Raw genomic sequence first — 16,808 nt, forward strand, 5'->3', positions numbered from 1 at the left:
CGAATCTCATTTCTTTTGATAGTGTTACAAGCTTGGGGAATCAGGAAAATGCTGTGGATGTAGAATCATAGAGTTGGAAGAGACCACAAGGGCCATCGAGTCCAACCCCCTGCCAAGCAGGAAACACCATCAGAGCACTCCTGACATATGGTTGTCAAGCCTCTGCTTAAAGACCTCCAAAGAAGGAGACTCCACCACACTCCTTGGCAGCAAATTCCACTGTCGAACAGCTCTTACTGTCAGGAAGTTCTTCCTAATGTTTAGGTGGAATCTTCTTTCTTGTAGTTTGGATCCATTGCTCCGTGTCCGCTTCTCTGGAGCAGCAGAAAACAACCTTTCTCCCTCCTCTATGTGACATCCTTTTATATATTTGAACATGGCTATCATATCACCCCTTAACCTCCTCTTCTCCAGGCTAAACATGCCCAGCTCCCTTAGCCGTTCTTCATAAGGCATCGTTTCCAGGCCTTTGACCATTTTGGTTGCCCTCCTCTGGACACGTTCCAGTTTGTCAGTGTCCTTCTTGAACTGTGGTGCCCAGAACTGGACACAGTACTCCAGGTGAGGTCTGACCAGAGCAGAATACAGTGGCACTATTACTTCCCTTGATCTAGATGCTATACTCCTATTGATGTAATGTGTCTTGATTTCTGTAAGGCTTTTGGTGAAGTCTCCCATGATATTTTTGCGGGAAAGCTGATAAAATGTGGGCTGGATGAGGTAACTGTTAGGTGGATTTGTAGCTGGAACCCAAAGATAGTTCCTCATCTTTCTGGAAAAAAGAGATAGTGGGGTGTTGGAGGGTTCTGTCCTGGGTCCGTTGTTGTTCAACATTTTTGTAAACGACTTGGATGAAGGAATTGAGGGGATGCTCATTCCATTTTCAGTTGACACCAAAATGGAAGGGGTAGTCAATGCCACAGAGGACAGAACCGGGATTCAAGATGACCTTAATAGATTGGAGAACTGCGCCCAAACTCACAAAATGAAGTTCAATAGAGAGAACTTTAAGGTTCCACAATGAGGCAGGAAAACGTAGCTACACAAATATAAGGCAGGGGATTAATATTCTCGTTCACGGGCAGGGTATAATGAATAAAGGTTAAAGGTAAAGGACCCCTGGACAGTTAAGTCCAGTCAAAGGCGACTATGGGGTGTGGCGCTCATCTCACTTTCAGGCCGAGAGCACCCACGTTTGTCCGCAGACAGCTTTCCGGGTCATGTGGCCAGCATGACTAAACCACTTCTGGCGTAACGGAACACCGTCATAGAAATCAGAGCGCACAGAAATGCTGTTTACCTTCCCACTGCAGCGGCACCTATTTATATACTTGCACTGGCGTGCTTTCGAACTGCTAGGTCGGCAGAAGCTGAGACAGAGCAACGGGAGCTCACCCCGTCTTGGGGATTCGAACCGCCGACCTTCTGATCAGAAAGCCCAGGAGGCCAGCTGCTTTTCTATTCTGAACATGACTTAACTTTTTTCAAAGATCACCCAATACTCCTACACAAGCCAAAGAATTTAGAGTAATGTATGAAAGGAAATCTAGTCTTGCCATATAGACTTTTGGGTAAAAATGCCCTCTTTCCCTACCTGTTTGTACTCCGACTCTCTTCCAACCAGGACCTGCAGAATGTAACTGATAGGGTCTCCCTTCATGGGGGGTACAGCTTCCCAAGCAATTTCACAGGCGTTTCCTTCCAGCTGTCTCACTCTAGGGGCTAAAGACAAGAGATTATAATAATTTTCTTCCTTTTCAAGTTTCTAACATCCTGCCCCCCCCAAGAATATAGTAAATACAATTAATTCATTCCTCCCACCCATCCGACTTAAAATAAGTGAGAATAGAACATAGATGGTATGGTGAAACAGACAGCCAATGGATCAGAACACAGAATGTATCTGCAATGTTTCTTTCAATTTACGGTAACCCATGCATACTCAATCCTAATCCAAAATATTTTCTTATTAGAAAAGTAGAAAACGAATGGAGGAGATATATATAGAGAAAGGAAGAGAGCCATGTGGAAGAATGTGGCTTTTCTTGTTGAAGAAACCAGATATGGTTAAGCTGGGGTTGCCATACGTCCAGAATTTCCCGGACATATCCGGAATACTGCATTCGTAAGCTGCGTCCGAGTGGAAATTGGCCAAATGTCCGGAAAAATCCGGACGTATGGCAGCCCATGTCAGCACCCTGTTCTCAGAGTGGTCAGCCAGATGTCTGGACCCAGCCTAAGAGCATTCTCCATTCCTGTGATTTCCAGCAACTGGCATTCAGAAAGCCTTTTCCCTCCATTCAAGATTCTAATGGAATTGTTACACTCTCGGATGGGCACAGGAACCCTGCTGTTCTTTTTATACCAAAGGCAAACACGGCAAAGCTTCTGGAACTTGCCGATTCCAGACTGCAATTCAGATTCACGGCATGCATTCTGGGCCCCGGAGGGAAGCATGATTTGTTATCAGCTCACACCCGCACTGCCCTTAGCACAAGCTGATTGTTACTCTAGTGGGAGTGGGAGCGGGGAGAGAAATCCTCTTCCATCAAGGCAAAAGCCATCTCATGTCACTTAGGGCCCCACCAGCTACAGGAATCTGATTTCTCAATAAAGCATAAAGCTTTCAAGTAGCTGACAATTGCGCAGCCATGCATCTGTCCCCATGACGATCGTCTATAACAGGGGTGGGCAACCTAAGGCCCGTGGGCCGAATGCGGCCCAATCGCCTTCTCAATCCAGCCCGTGGACAGTTTTTACATGAGTAGAATGTGTCCTTTTATTTAAAATGCACCTCTGGGTTATTTGTGGGGCCTGCCTGGTGTTTCTACACGAGTAGAATGTGTGCTTTTATTTAAAATGCATCTCTGGGTTATTTGTGGGGCATAAAAATTCATTCATTCCCCCCCCCCAAAAAAAAATAGTCCGGCCCACCACATGGTCTGAGGGACGGTGGACCAGCCCACAGCTGAAAAAGGTTACTGACCCCTGGTCTATAACCATCTGCAGCAATGTTCTGGTTATCCCGAACTTTTCCACCCCAAGGGGGTGGGGGAATACAAGCTGGTTCATGGCGACAGGAACAAATGATTATTTTTAAAGGAATAAAAGGGGGAGGGGAGCGTGTGGTTGCTGAACAAAACACACCCAAAAGGTCAATGGAAAGTAGTAATGGCAGAAGCCTCAAATGGCAAATCCAAGATATACAAATAATTTATCAGCTGCTCAGGGCTGCATGGTTGGCCTATATCTGCCTTGAGAGACAATGGAGTGCACCTCCAAGGGTGAAATCAAACCACTGCGATTGCTGTGGCTGCAGAGACCGGTAACTCATACCTGCTGCCTCCCGCTTTGTTTCTGCTGTGTTAGCAGCACCAAAGTGACCTCTCTGGGGCACAAGCCTGGGCAGTATGTATGGAGGTCCTGGGCTGCCCAGATGACAAGATCCCCCTCTGATGGGGTCTGAAGGAAAGCGGAGCACTACATTTGGCTGCAGGAGTTGCCATCCAATGGCATTAGGGACTCCAATCCCGATTTGTGTAGGGTTTACTCCTTAGCTGTTTCTTCTCCTGAAGACGTCCCACAAGGCAGTGGGTACAGATTTTCCTTGGGGTTTACCCCTGAAGCCTTCCTCACGAATGGGTGTAGCCACAACCCTCTGTGATGAAGTAAAAACAGACTAGCTGCAATGGCTAGGCTCTGACTCCATGGTTTCTCAATACAGTCGTATCTTGGTTGTCGAATGCCTTGGTTCTCTGATGTTTTGGCCCCCGGAAGTAAGTGTTCCGGTTTGCGAACGTTTCTCGGAAGCCGAACGTCCGACACTCCTGCAGCCAATCGGAAGCCACACCTAGGTTTTCGAAACCATTTCGGGAGTCGAACAGACTCCCGGAATGGATTAAGTTCGACAACAAAGGTACGACTGTACTCAAGGCTGCTAACCACTCTAGGGGAGAGTGCTGTTGTACTTGTGGGTTTTCCACAGGAATTTCCACGGTCATTGCAGATGTTAATGAGACCTGGGCAGATACATTATACTTAAAGGTCTAAAAGGAGAATAAGAAAACATCTCATATTGATGAAGCTCTAGCTGGTGTCGAATCAGGGTAGCTCCAGAACCTCTGTCTTACTTCCCTCTTTTATCAAATGGGATGAACAATCATGTCCTCTCAACAGTGGACTATTGAGGACAAATGAAATCACAGTGTATGCTACAAGTGCTGTATAGGGTATTAATAATAACCGAAAGCGTCAGGTGGTTGGTTTACTTCCACAGCTGCACAGCCCAAACCAGGAGGTGCGTCTTATTTACCTTTGATGGCGGGGGGAATGGATTTGGTTGTGCTGAAGGTAAATACTTCTGAGAAAGGTCCTTCCCCAGCTTCGTTTACGGCCTGTATTCTGAAAGCGAAGCAGGTGAACTCCATCAGCCGTTGTACCTTGTAGGTGTGACTTGGTCCCCTATAGATTGGAATAAATCTAAAAAACACAAGGGGAGAGAGAAGACCAAGTTAGTTACTATTTACTGCTTCAGAGTGTTTCATTAACTCAATGTGCTCTTTACACACAGCTGTGAGCTTTGGATTTGGATCTAGCAACTGCATGAACTGTCCAGACATCCACTGCTTTGACGTTCTGCACTCCTGATTATCAACAGTAGGAGCATAAATTCATGAAATAGCCGAGTACTAATGTTTCTCAGAAAATATCTGGATTCACAGCATTAAATTGGTTCTAAAAGGGTTGGGCTCAAACGTAATACAGCTCAATGGCTAAAAACGTTTCACAATCAATATGAAACTACTGCAAAGCACACTTACAGTGGGGACTGAAAAGAGAGGTTGTAGAAAGTCAGATACCCAGTGGGTCTGCTGCAGATGTAAAACTGACTTCCTGCAAATTTTGCAAGTCAGGCTTAGCGCACCCTGCCCCCCACTTGCAAATCAACCCTTTGTTTACCTCATTATAGTAAACCATGGTTAAAGGCCAGCATCTGCTATGATGGTGACGCTAAGTAGTTTTCTTAAGGATTTGCAAACCCACTTCAAGCCCTGGTTTTGAATTCTGGTTAGTGTTCACCTTGGTTAACACCTTGGAAAACCATTCTCAGGCAAACAAAGCTTACACTGGAAGAGACATGGGAGGTGGACGGAGCACTGATTTCGAGTTTGGCTCACGATTGGCAAAACCATGGTTTGCAGCAAGTTCTGCCAATGACCATGGTGCCACAAACATAGACCTTCTTTAAAAAAACCCAAAAACGTTAAATACCCAGGAAGCACCAACTGCTTACTACTAATTCATTTCCATCAACAAGTGGCTGTGGAAGAAGCTGTTGTGATTTCAAGGCAAATTAACAGAGGAGTCTTCAGTCCTAACCTAAGTTTTTACTCCCTTGGTGTAAACTAGCTTGTCCAAAGTAAAAAAAAAGGATGTTTAGTCAGTAGCCCAGTGTCATCCTATGTCCCTGAGCATCCCTTTTGTCACCGATTAGCAGCGCACACCACTAGGCAGATAAAATATTTATTTTATATTATTTAGAAAATGTATATACTGCTTAACACTTCTGGCACAAAAGAAAACCCAAGGAAAATGGAAAGCTTATTGAATTTTCATGCTGTCCTTGCACGGGTACCTTGCTAATCTTCTCTGCAGATCATGTACACAAGAAAGTCAGGGAGAACTACCTAATCAACAATGGGCCCGGTTAGCACTACGTCTTTATTTTGGGTTGGATCCAGAGGACAGAGGAGTGGAAAGACACTAATGATATTCCATAAGCACTTCCAGAAGAGCTTGTGCAAGAGTTCATTTAGTGCCATAACAGGACGGCTAGGCATAGCATCTGTCCCCGTTCTACGAGTTTTTGTCATTATCTCTGGATTTAGCTTTTTCACTTTTCTCACGCAGTGCTCTAGTGTGAAGGGTCACAAAGTCCTATAGTGAAAGAGGAATTCTGCATCAGTCCGTCCCTAATGCAGAAGGGTGCCGACACGTTCGTTTTTCAGTGTCAGGCTTTCACTATAGTTTCCAATATTGCTTTCATTCATTTATCTGTTTCAAGCAGACTCATTTATGGTGACAGATACGTATTCTAACTCTTGACCTTCAATATTGTGCCCTGGTTCCAGAGACATCTGGCTGGTCATGGTTGAAAACATGACACTGGACCAGACAAACCTCAGTTTATTCCAGCACCATCCATTCTTATCATCTCCATGCATAATTATCACCCGCCTGATTGAATGTTTTGGAAGCCAAGTTTTTAAACCTGGATGCCATGTCAGTCATATGGCACTAGTCGAGAACAGCTAATCAACTCCAATTTTTAAATTTTCTAACTCACATTTATATTCCCCCTTTACTCCAAGGAGCTTGAGGCACTGTACACAATTATCTTCCCCATCTCATTAAACTCTACAACAAATCTGTGAGATAGATTAGCTTGAGATGCAGTGGCTGGCCCAAAGGGATTCGAACTCGGGTCTCCCAGATAATAGTCCAACACAACTAACCACTATGCCACACTGGATCTCTAATATGCAAGAGAGCGGCAGTCCAAACAGTCTTAAAAGGAAATGGCTTCCCTCAGCGACGAGTTTTAAATAGAGGAAGAACAGCCCCAACGAGTAATCTCGATTATGCCTGGAAAACTCATGCTGTGATTAAACAGCAACAACAAAAAGTTCCATCTTTGTTATGAACACTGAAGCTTCAAAAGGTAGGCGATCTCTTAGGTATAGCTGTACAATTCAGTTAAGGTCTGAAGCATGCAATTTGCATTCCCTGGCAATTTCTCCTTGTCACATCTCAAAGTAGAAAGGCTCCCTAGGCAAGGAAAATTAGATATGAGAGAGAGAGAGAGAGAGAGAGAGAGAGAGAGAGAGAGAGAGAGAGAGGGATGCACCTAATCAGGTGTGCTGAGTTCCTCCCAACATTGGGGGGGGGGGAGGCCGTCACATGTGCATGAAGCCACTGATGCACCTCTTCCATGCCCTTCCCTCAGCCACAGGTGAAGACACCTTGTGAAGACTTAACCTTTCTGCCCAGGCCTTTCCCTGACCCACAAGATTGGGCCCTGCTTTATGTGTATGAACCCCCTGAATCTGTTTCATTTGCTTTTACACCATTTTAGGTTGCATTTTTGGTTTACATGATATATAGTTTTATACTGCACGTGGTGCATACCTGGCAGATATCTTAGGCCACCAGGATAGCTGAAGAAGCATCTTCCTTTGCCTGTGTGGCTTGATTTCAAACCACATATGCAAAGGCTCAGAGTTTTGCAGAGTTCTCCAAACCCTGCTCCCCCTTGGCTGGGCAGCCTGAAATCAAACCAGACCAACAATGGCACAGGGGTTGCAACTGGGGGCTGTGACTTTACCTGTCCCGTTATATATGACGCCAGGTGGCTGAGGAGATTTCACCCCTCCCATATCCAAGAATCTCCTGATGAGTCTGCTGATTCTCCAGAGAGGAGGAGCAGTGTTCTGCTCTCTACTTATTCTACTCCAGCACCACATCAAAAAGTCAGTCAGTCAGTGTGTCAGAGAGAGAGAGACTGAGTGTTAGAGATCGTGTGTATAGATAAGGTTGCTGCTAAGCGCAGCTGCAGACACTCAGTGCAGTGCAGCATTCATTTATGCTTAGACCTATTTAGCTCTGTATATAGTTGTGTATAATAGTTGTAGATAGAATAAAGAAGATATTCTTCAGAGCTGCTCTCTGAGTTGTTTAGGCTCTGCTATACTCTGCTGTGCGACGACTGTCTTCTTGTTGGAGTGAATCTGGTGCTCACAACTCTAAGCTGTGAGTCCACAGCACTTTGACCTGTTCCTGTGCAGAAGGTGGTCTCTGGAAGTGCTACCCAGCTCGCCTAGCCCAGTCGGGGCTGAAGTGGATGAGTCCAGTTAGTGGCACTGGCTCAAGGGCGATGCTGACAGTGGCCATGGCTTACAGGCTTGCTGGTGAGGGGCTCACCGCTGCTGGTTTCTATCCTGCCTTCTACCCAGCATATTGCTCAAGGCAGCTAAACGATTAAAAGAGAATCCATCAAAATGCAAACCGAACTGTACTAGCACCTGCGAGACTTCATGCCACAAGGCTTCAGATTCCAAGTCCCTGACGCCAATTGCACTGGTCAACACCACCTGCTTCTAAATGAATGCAGGATGCAAACCAATAGCAGCAAAACTTTCAGGTACTTTGCTAAAGCAAGAAAAGGCCTGGGGGGGGGGGAGCCAAAAGAACCCAAACTTGACTTTGCAGCAGGTTTGTCACCAACTGACGCTACATTTTAATGGAAGCTTAGGTTTGGCTGTGGGTTAAACCACAGAGCCTAGGACTTGCCGATCAGAAGGTCGGCGGTTCAAAATCCCGCGACGGGCTGACCTCCCGTTGCCCTGCTCCTGCCAACCTAGCAGTTCGAAAGCACATCAAAGTGCAAGTAGATAAATAGGTACCGCTCCGGCGGGAAGGTAAACGGCATTTCCGTGCGCTGCTCTGGTTCGCCAGAAGCGGCTTAGTTATGCTGGCCACATGACCCGGAAGCTGTACGCCGGCTCCCTCGGCCAATAAAGCCAGATGAGCGCCGCAACCCCAGAGACGGTCACGACTGGACCTAATGGTCAGGGGTCCCTTTACCTTTACCTAGGTTTTGAAAAGTCTAAATTAGTAAAGCTCAGGGAGCAATGAACTGATGGAGGGGACGGTCCTCAGAAAATTGCCCTCGTATCTTTTCTGCATTAGCAACGAGAACCATTTGCCCTATTTGCTGGCATTCTAATATCAAATAGAACATTAATGTACACACATACAGAACACGGTGTTCCTAGAAAGAATGCTCAGGAGATGGCAAGCCTGCAATGCGGTTGTCAATATAAATTTATTCTCCGTAAGGATCTTCCAGGAAACTGTTTGCATGCCACTGTATTGAATTTCCTGTTGACGTTTTAAGACACTCCAGTCAAACTTGGGAATTATGAATAAAATCACAAACTCCCGTGCTGTGCCCTTGGCTTTTGAACATCTATTCAGGATTCCCCCCTCCCTTTTTATTTTTCTTTATTTCGGAGAGAGATTTTCCTCTTCCCAACAACTTCGTTCTAAAAGGAAAGCACCCTAAATCTGCAAGCTTTAAACACCAGGTGAAATTCAGTGGCAAAGATATAAAAAATGTGATGAACGATGGCTCCACGACCTAGGTGCAAATTCAACCTCTCTCTCTTTTTGTACTCCAGGTGAAAAGCGACAGAGAAAGCGAAGTGAGAAGGAGAGAATTAATATCCTAATGAGCTAACCTGCTGACCTGAGGCTGTTTTCTCTGGAGCAGAAGCAACCAGGGCATTTGAAAGAGAGGTTTACACACCTCACTAAGCAGCAACCGCTAATAGTTAAATGAGATGTGATTCACATCACAGGGAAGTGCCAGTTTTAAGACAATAAATGCTTCACATCTCCTGCTCTTAAAAGAAATTAATGTCAAACCTGCAGCTAATTATGGGATTTCCCCTCACCCCTTCTAATCCATGCTTCAAAACCGCAGCAGATAATTTGCCTATGAACTGAAGAGCACAAAGTTTTGAGAAGTGCTTGAAGCAGAAAAAAGGGGCGAAATCATTAGATGATGTAAAATAGGCAAGCCCAGAAACCTTTTAACGAAGATGGTACACCGGCAAGGAAGTTGCTTTCCAGAGCCTCTCAGTTTAAGAAAACCAAACCATTTCTACGGTGTCAATATTTGACAGGCAGGAGGCGTACAGTGGTACCTCAGGTTAAGAACTTAATTCGTTCTGGAGGTCCGTTCTTAACCTGAAACTGTTCTTAACCCAAGGTACTACTTTAGCTAATGGGGCCTCCTGCTGTCGCGCAATTTTTGTTCTCATCCTGAAGCAAAGTTCTTAACCTGAGGTACTATTTCTGGGTTAGCAGAGTCTGTAACCTGAAGCGTCTGTAACGAGGTACCACTGTATATCTATCTCTAGCTATGCTCATCTGGGTTGCAGTATTTGTTTCCTGAGATTTACAGAAGCAACAGAATTATTATTTCCCCACTTTAAAAACACTCCCAGGGGCTTACTTAAAATTACAGAACAAAGTATTTTTTTAAAAAAAAATTCACCAGTACGCAATCTGTGTGTATAACTGGCTAGGTTGCTGCAAGTTATATCCATCCATGTTGGAGCAGATCCATTGAAATTAATAGACCCAACTTAGCCAAGGACACTGGAGTGCGTCTAACTCTCGAGTAGAAATAACTCCAGCTACAACCACATGATGTTAAAATCCGGTTGCTATATAGAACTGACGAAACAGTTGTCTGCATACAGAATTCTGGGTTGTAAAACGCCATCTGCCTTAGTTAAACCTACAGGACGTTATTGCAACAGCAAGCAAATGACGGTTTTAGATTACCTGCGGAATTCATTGCCACAAGTTATATTGTGAGAATTAAGTGTCTCTTTGGGGGCCACATAGAGGAGCTCTGAGCTTTGCTTGCAGCAGCAGCACAGTAACTCAGGTCAGCATTTAGGCCATGGGTAGGCAAGCTAAGGCCCACGGGCTGGATCAGGCCCAATTGCCTTCGGGATCCAGCCCGCAGACAGTCAGGGAATCGCTGCATGGATTACCAGCGTGCATGTTCTTTCTCTCTCCCTCACACAGCGGCGGCGGCCGTGCCTCCTCCCTCCCTACCTCCTCCTGGCTTCTCTCTGCCCTGCCTAGAGGAGGAAGGAGGCTGGGCTTTGTTGGTGCCAGCAGCAGCAGCGCTTGAGTGGCCGCCATTTTAAGCAGCCCCTCTCCGGAGCCCTTTCGTGTGCCGCTCATTGTTCTTCCGCCACAACCACCAGCCCCTGCTGCTCACAAGACACAGGTAAGTAGCCACCGGGGCTTATGGTGCTCTTGCATCTACCTCCAAAAAACATAGTCCGCTGGACTGGCCGCCTGCTGAAAAAGTTTGCTGGTCCCTGATTTAGGCTATGCACATACCATACATTTAAAGCAACTCCCCTCCCAAGAACCCTGGGAACTGTAGTTTGCCCCTCACAGAACTACATTTCCCTGCATCCTTAACCAAGTACAGTGGTACCTCGGGTTAAGAACTTAATTCGTTCCGGGGGTCCGTTCTTAACCTGAAACTGTTCTTAACCTGAGGTACCACTTTAGCTAATGGGGCCTCCCACTGCAGCAGCACGATTTCTGTTCTTATCCTGAAGCAAAGTTCTTAACCTGAGGTACTATTTCTGGGTTAGCGGAGTCTGTAACCTGAAGGGTCTGTAACCCAAGGTACCATTATACAGCCCCTAGGATTCTTTGGCGGGGGAAATGCACATTAAGTGTATGCCATGTATTAAACGAAATCTATAATTTGTTTAGTCTGATCATTTTCTATAGGCTTTTGTTAGAGTTGAGAATCTCAGTTCAAACCATGGCAGAACAGTCTTTCACAAATCCACCTTGCAGATACACATTTCTCATGTATTAATCAGAGGACACAAAGAATCTCAATTAACAGACACCATTAAGGACAAGATGAGAACAGAAAAGGAGTGTGTGTATTTACAACATACCCATGGGATAGTCACCACAGGTATATCATAGAATTAATACTTTCGGACAAATAGGGTGTAATCAACTCACTTTTTTGTCCTTTTGTTTCCTGATGAGTTTGGCTATTTCAGAATACTATAGCAACCATATGGCTCTGTCTTAATTGCCAATTTCCTTTCCTTACTTGCTAGCCAAAGCCTAAAATATGTGCATGCTGATTATTATGAATGAGTATGATAATGCGCCTATTTTTGTGTTTTTCAGAGAATCTACTTGCTGCGCTCTCAGTGCTGGTCTGAAACCAGGCACCGCTGTTAAAGTGGGTGTTAATGATCTTGATTCAATTAAAAGAGTGTAAACGGGTTCCTAATTAGACTCCTTGAAAACCTGCGGCAGCTGCGTATTAACTGTATTCATCACCGGGCAAAGCAGACTGTGTGCTTTGTGGGGTCTCTTTACAGCTTTATGTACAAACTGCTTATACCCAGAGCATCATGTCAAGGCTAACATACTAGGCCAGTTCAGGGGCAGTGCCAATGGCTGCCATTGGTGCAACCAAACCATGGACTTCATACCAACAAATTTGTATTCCTGCATTGCGGGGGGCTGGAGTAGATAATCCTTGGGGTACCAGTACAATTCTAAGATTCTATTATTTTAAGTGATTCAAAAGGCAATGTGAATGCAGTGAGGTTAATGCAGCTGCCTGATTCGCTGCAGTTAGAATGAGGGCTCCTTCACCCTTCTCCATATAACCAAATACGCACTACCAGAAAAGTGGAATATATGAAACACAGTAAATAAAAACAAATGAAATAATCCCATCTTATATATTCCGGGGGGGGGGGGGACCGATAACCTCAGAAATGCATGGAAATCCTATCAGGATTTTATTCCTAAATGCTTGTTTTACTTTTACTGTGGTTAGCTTTCTCCATTTTTTTTTTAAAAAAGGTCACTGAAGTCATTTCTTACGACTTTCAATTAAGAAAATGCCAGCAAATTTAGAAACCAAGTATAAATTATAGTTCATACAACAAAAATCTTTTAAAAATAAAAATAAAAATATTAAAAATATTAATATTAAAAATAAAATGAAACAGACACATTCTGAAACACCATGAAAAAACAACAACATTAAAGTCCCAGGCAAATAAAAATGTTATCTATCTATCTATCTATCTATCTATCTATCTATCTATCTATCATCTATCTATCTATCTATCTATCTATCTATCTATCTCTACACACACACACTCTCTTTACAGTGCTCGGGTTGCAAACGTGATCCGTGCGGGATGCATGTTCGCAACCCGCAGTGGCGCGCCTGCGCACGCTGCAATTCGGCGCTTCTGTGCAAACGTCTGTAATCCAAGGTATAACTGTACGTATATTGTAACACTGATGCTATACTTATGATTTGTGAGCTGGAAATGACATCCTAAATAAACTTGTGACATAATAACATCGATTACGGTTTCAACATAACTGACTCTGAATTAGGAATCTCTTAGTTCTTTCCACAGCAGGCAAATGAACAAAGTGATGCAATTTTAACAGAAAAAGAAAAAGCCAGGGCAAACATGTCTGGTCATGACAGCTACATTTTGTGAAATGAATCTGAATCAAAAACTGAGATTACCGACTAAGTCTGAATATTGCCCGCTTCCCAAAGCGAATCAGGGGAAAAAAGTCATTTGAGACAAACACCAGCACCAGAGGTGGGAAGAGGTGAGCAATGGGCATTATATTACAAAACAACTCCAGAGCAGTTGCTCATATGTCATTTACGTGGCATGGGAAGAGCTCAAACAACATTTCTGACCTTTCCTGATGAATGCAACATGTGGCTTGATGAAGCTGGTTCTAATAAGGTCGAATTAAACCCATTAGAACAAATTACTACAATTTGTTCACTCTCCTCCCTCTCCCCCAATCCTATTCAAACCCAGCTATTTGATGTTTTTCACGTCTGGCTGTATAGTTCTGGTCCAGATCAGGGAGCCCACTGAAGCGAGATACTCTGTCTGCTGTAAGATAATCAGCACATCCTTTTGGGGCTGCTGCGACCTAGTTAACGCTTGGCTAAGGGAAGCACTTAGGTCAATGGGTAACAAGATTTGTTTGTATATGGCAATTCAAAACTATGCTATGAATTATTCATTTTCTGCTTCTTAAACGGATCAAGAAACGACAAATCAAGTCATCTTTCAACGAGCACAATCCAACTGGTGTCTTATATTCGTAAAGGGTGACATGATTGCTATAAATGCGGGGGGCTTATATAGTGCTCAAGGCACTTTTACCACTATGCAGCTTTAGAAGGAAAGAATTGCCGTTCACGATACCCACGACAATAAGCATGAGACAGAACCGTTCCTGCCAGTCTCCTTAGAACGGCTAATGGGCTAAAATCATGGGACTCGAGGGAACCAGGTGGCAAGCTGATACCCTCTGAAAATCCAGCAGCATATTCTTGGAAATTGCTTGATTAGACAACGTGCAAATAAATCTCGATTCTGCTATAAGAAGATTGCTGCTACAAGCATGGAGGGCTTATCTAGCAGCAACTAGAATGCATCAGTCTGAATGCAACATGTACTTTGGGGAAGCAACTATATTCCGGTTGGAGGTGGTTGGAGGATGGATGGCGGCTAATGGATTGAGGTTGAATCCTGTCAAGACAGAAGTACTGTTTTGGGGGGACAGGGGGTGGGCAGGTGTGGAGGACTCCCTGGTCCTGAATGGGGTAACTGTGCCCCTGAAGGACCAGGTGCGCAGCCTGGGAGTCATTTAGGACTCACAGCTGTCCATGGAGGCACAGGTTAATTCTGTGTCCAGGGCAGCTGTCTACCAGCTCCACCTGGTACGCAGGCTGACACCCTATCTGCCTGTGGACCACCCCGCCAGAGTGGTGCATGCTCTAGTTATCTACCGCTTGGACTACTGCAATGCGCTCTACGTGGGGCTACCTTTGAAGGTGACCCGGAAACTGCAATTAATCCAGAATGTGGCAGAATGCGGTGACTGGGAGTGGCTGCCAGGGCCACATAAAACCGGTCCTGACAGATTTGCGAGAAGCAAAGCTACAGGGAACCGGGCAGAGGGCCTTCTCGGTAGTGGCGCCCGCCCTGTGGAACGCCCTCCCATCAGATGTCAAAGAGATAAATAACTACCTGACATTCAGAAGACATCTTAAGGCAGCCCTGTTCAGGGAAGTTTTTAATGTGTGACATCTTAGTGTATTTTTGGTCTTTGTCGAAGCCACACAGAGTGGCTGGGGAATCCCAGCCACATGGGCAGGGTACAAATAATAAACTATTATTATTATTATTATTATTATTATTATTATTATTATTATTATTATAATATTCCATTTGTCAGTGGTGAATCCCAACAACTGTTTTCAGCAAGGGCACTAATAGTTTTTAACCTGTTCCCACCTTCCCACCCTGTTACTCAGGGCCAGATTTGGGTTTGATGAGGCCCTAAGCTACTGAGGGTAATGGGGCCCTTTTTATGTCCAGCTGTCCTTTGTCAACAACAAATCGTCACTGTTTTTTGTGCTGAATACATGCTATATGGTAACTTATGGACCTAATAGGTATCTAAAGCCATTTGCACCTAACAAAATATGTATTTTATCAAAGTAATTATTTTATCTTACATTTTGGAAATGTACATCCAGTTCCCCCCCTTTAAGTTTTTTAGGGGCCCCCAAGAGAGTGGGGCCCTAAGCTATAGCTTGTTTAGCTTATACAGTGGTACCCTGGGTTAAGAACTTAATTCTTTCTGGAGGTCCGTTCTTAACCTGAAACTGTTCTTAACCTGAGGTACCACTTTAGCTAATGGGGCCTCCTGCTGCCACCGTCACGCGATTGCTGTTCTCATCCTGAAGCAAAGTTCTTAACCTGAGGTACTATTTCTGGGTTAGCGGAGTCTGTAACCTGAAGTGTCTGTAACCTGAAGCGTATGTAACCTGTAGCGTCTGTAACTGGAAGCGTCTGTAACCCGAGGTACCACTGTACGTAAATCTGGCACTGCTGTCACTTATACAGTGGTACCTCGGGTTAAGTACTCAATTTGTTCCGGAGGTCCGTTCTTAACCTAAAACTGTTCTTAACCTGAGGTACCACTTTAGCTAATGGGGCCTCCCGCTGTAGCCGCAAGATTTCTGTTCTCATCCTGAAGCAAAGTTCTTAACCCAAGGTACTATTTCTGGCTTAGCGGAGTCTGTAACCTGAAGCATCTGTAACCTGAAGCGTATGTAACCCGAGGTACCACTGTAGCTGCATTTTAACCTAGACTAGGACCCTCTTTTTGGCTTGCAACACCAGCACCTCTAAGCAGAATGAGCGAAGGACCTCTTTCCTGATTTCCATGCCTACAGAAAGCTGCAGATCAGAAGACCAGTGTCAACGGAGCCTCACCCTCTTTCCTCTTCTTACCTCTTGTTCTTGTCCTCAATCTGCAAGATGTACAGCATGTCGTCGGCAGTGTGCTGCTTGGAGCTGCTCTCCCCCCACTTCAACTTCAGACTCTGAGGACCGGCTGCAGTGCACTCTAGCCGAGGAGGTAAAGGGGGCAGAGGCCTGGTCTTGGCCTTAATCGAGTGGCTAAAAGGTCCTGCTCCGATGCCATTTACAGCCTGAACCCGGATCCTATGGTAGGAAAGCAGCAAAGCAAGGGGTACGGGATGGGGAGAGAAAAACGAATTACGTTAAAAGCTGGTTTTGAGCCTATCGGTTTTCTTTCTGCCCCTCGCTTGATGCAGAGGAGGTGAAGTATAATGGCTTAATTGGCACTGAAATGAGAATGTCTAAATGTGTATTGGTCAAAAGGTTTAACATGGAGTGTATCTCTCCCCCCGGCCCCCATGGGGCTATATTAAAGTCAAGGAGAGCACTCTTGAGCTCTTGCCAAGTTGATTAACTAACTAATGATGTATTTTTGCATTAAGTCAGGATGACAGAAACTGTTCTTTGAAAATATATGAGAGCAGGAGCAGGGTTACTGGTAAATAAAACTAGCCAGTTGGCCATGGTGCAGATGGGGTTGGAGCAACAGAAACTTCCATGGTCTGCATCAGAGCTCATCAACCTCTTCCAAATAACAGGGACATTTTAAATTTTGAGGCACTGCTGTGGGTACCATATATAAAAAGAAATTTATATATATATATATATATATATATATATATATATATATATATATATATATAAAATAAATTCCAAGATGCTCCTCCCAAAATTAAAGGAGTG

At 44.7% G+C, this 16,808-nt stretch overlaps 1 protein-coding gene across 3 annotated transcripts in view; it reads right to left on the bottom strand.

Moving 5' to 3' along the window:
* Nucleotides 1-16,808, bottom strand: part of FNDC3B (fibronectin type III domain containing 3B) — a 298,646-nt gene that overhangs the window by 13,836 nt on the left and 268,002 nt on the right. For all 3 annotated transcript variants that reach the window (XM_083613137.1, XM_083613138.1, XM_083613139.1), the window contains exons 23-25: nt 15,996-16,208; nt 4,313-4,479; nt 1,595-1,722 (exon numbers count right to left, since the gene is read on the bottom strand). In XM_083613137.1, coding sequence (XP_083469263.1) covers nt 1,595-1,722; nt 4,313-4,479; nt 15,996-16,208 — 508 coding nt within the window. The remainder of the gene's footprint in view (nt 1-1,594; nt 1,723-4,312; nt 4,480-15,995; nt 16,209-16,808) is intronic.

The sequence above is a fragment of the Podarcis filfolensis genome (assembly GCF_964270895.1).
Source record: "Podarcis filfolensis genome assembly, chromosome: 5".
NCBI lineage: Eukaryota > Metazoa > Chordata > Lepidosauria > Squamata > Lacertidae > Podarcis > Podarcis filfolensis.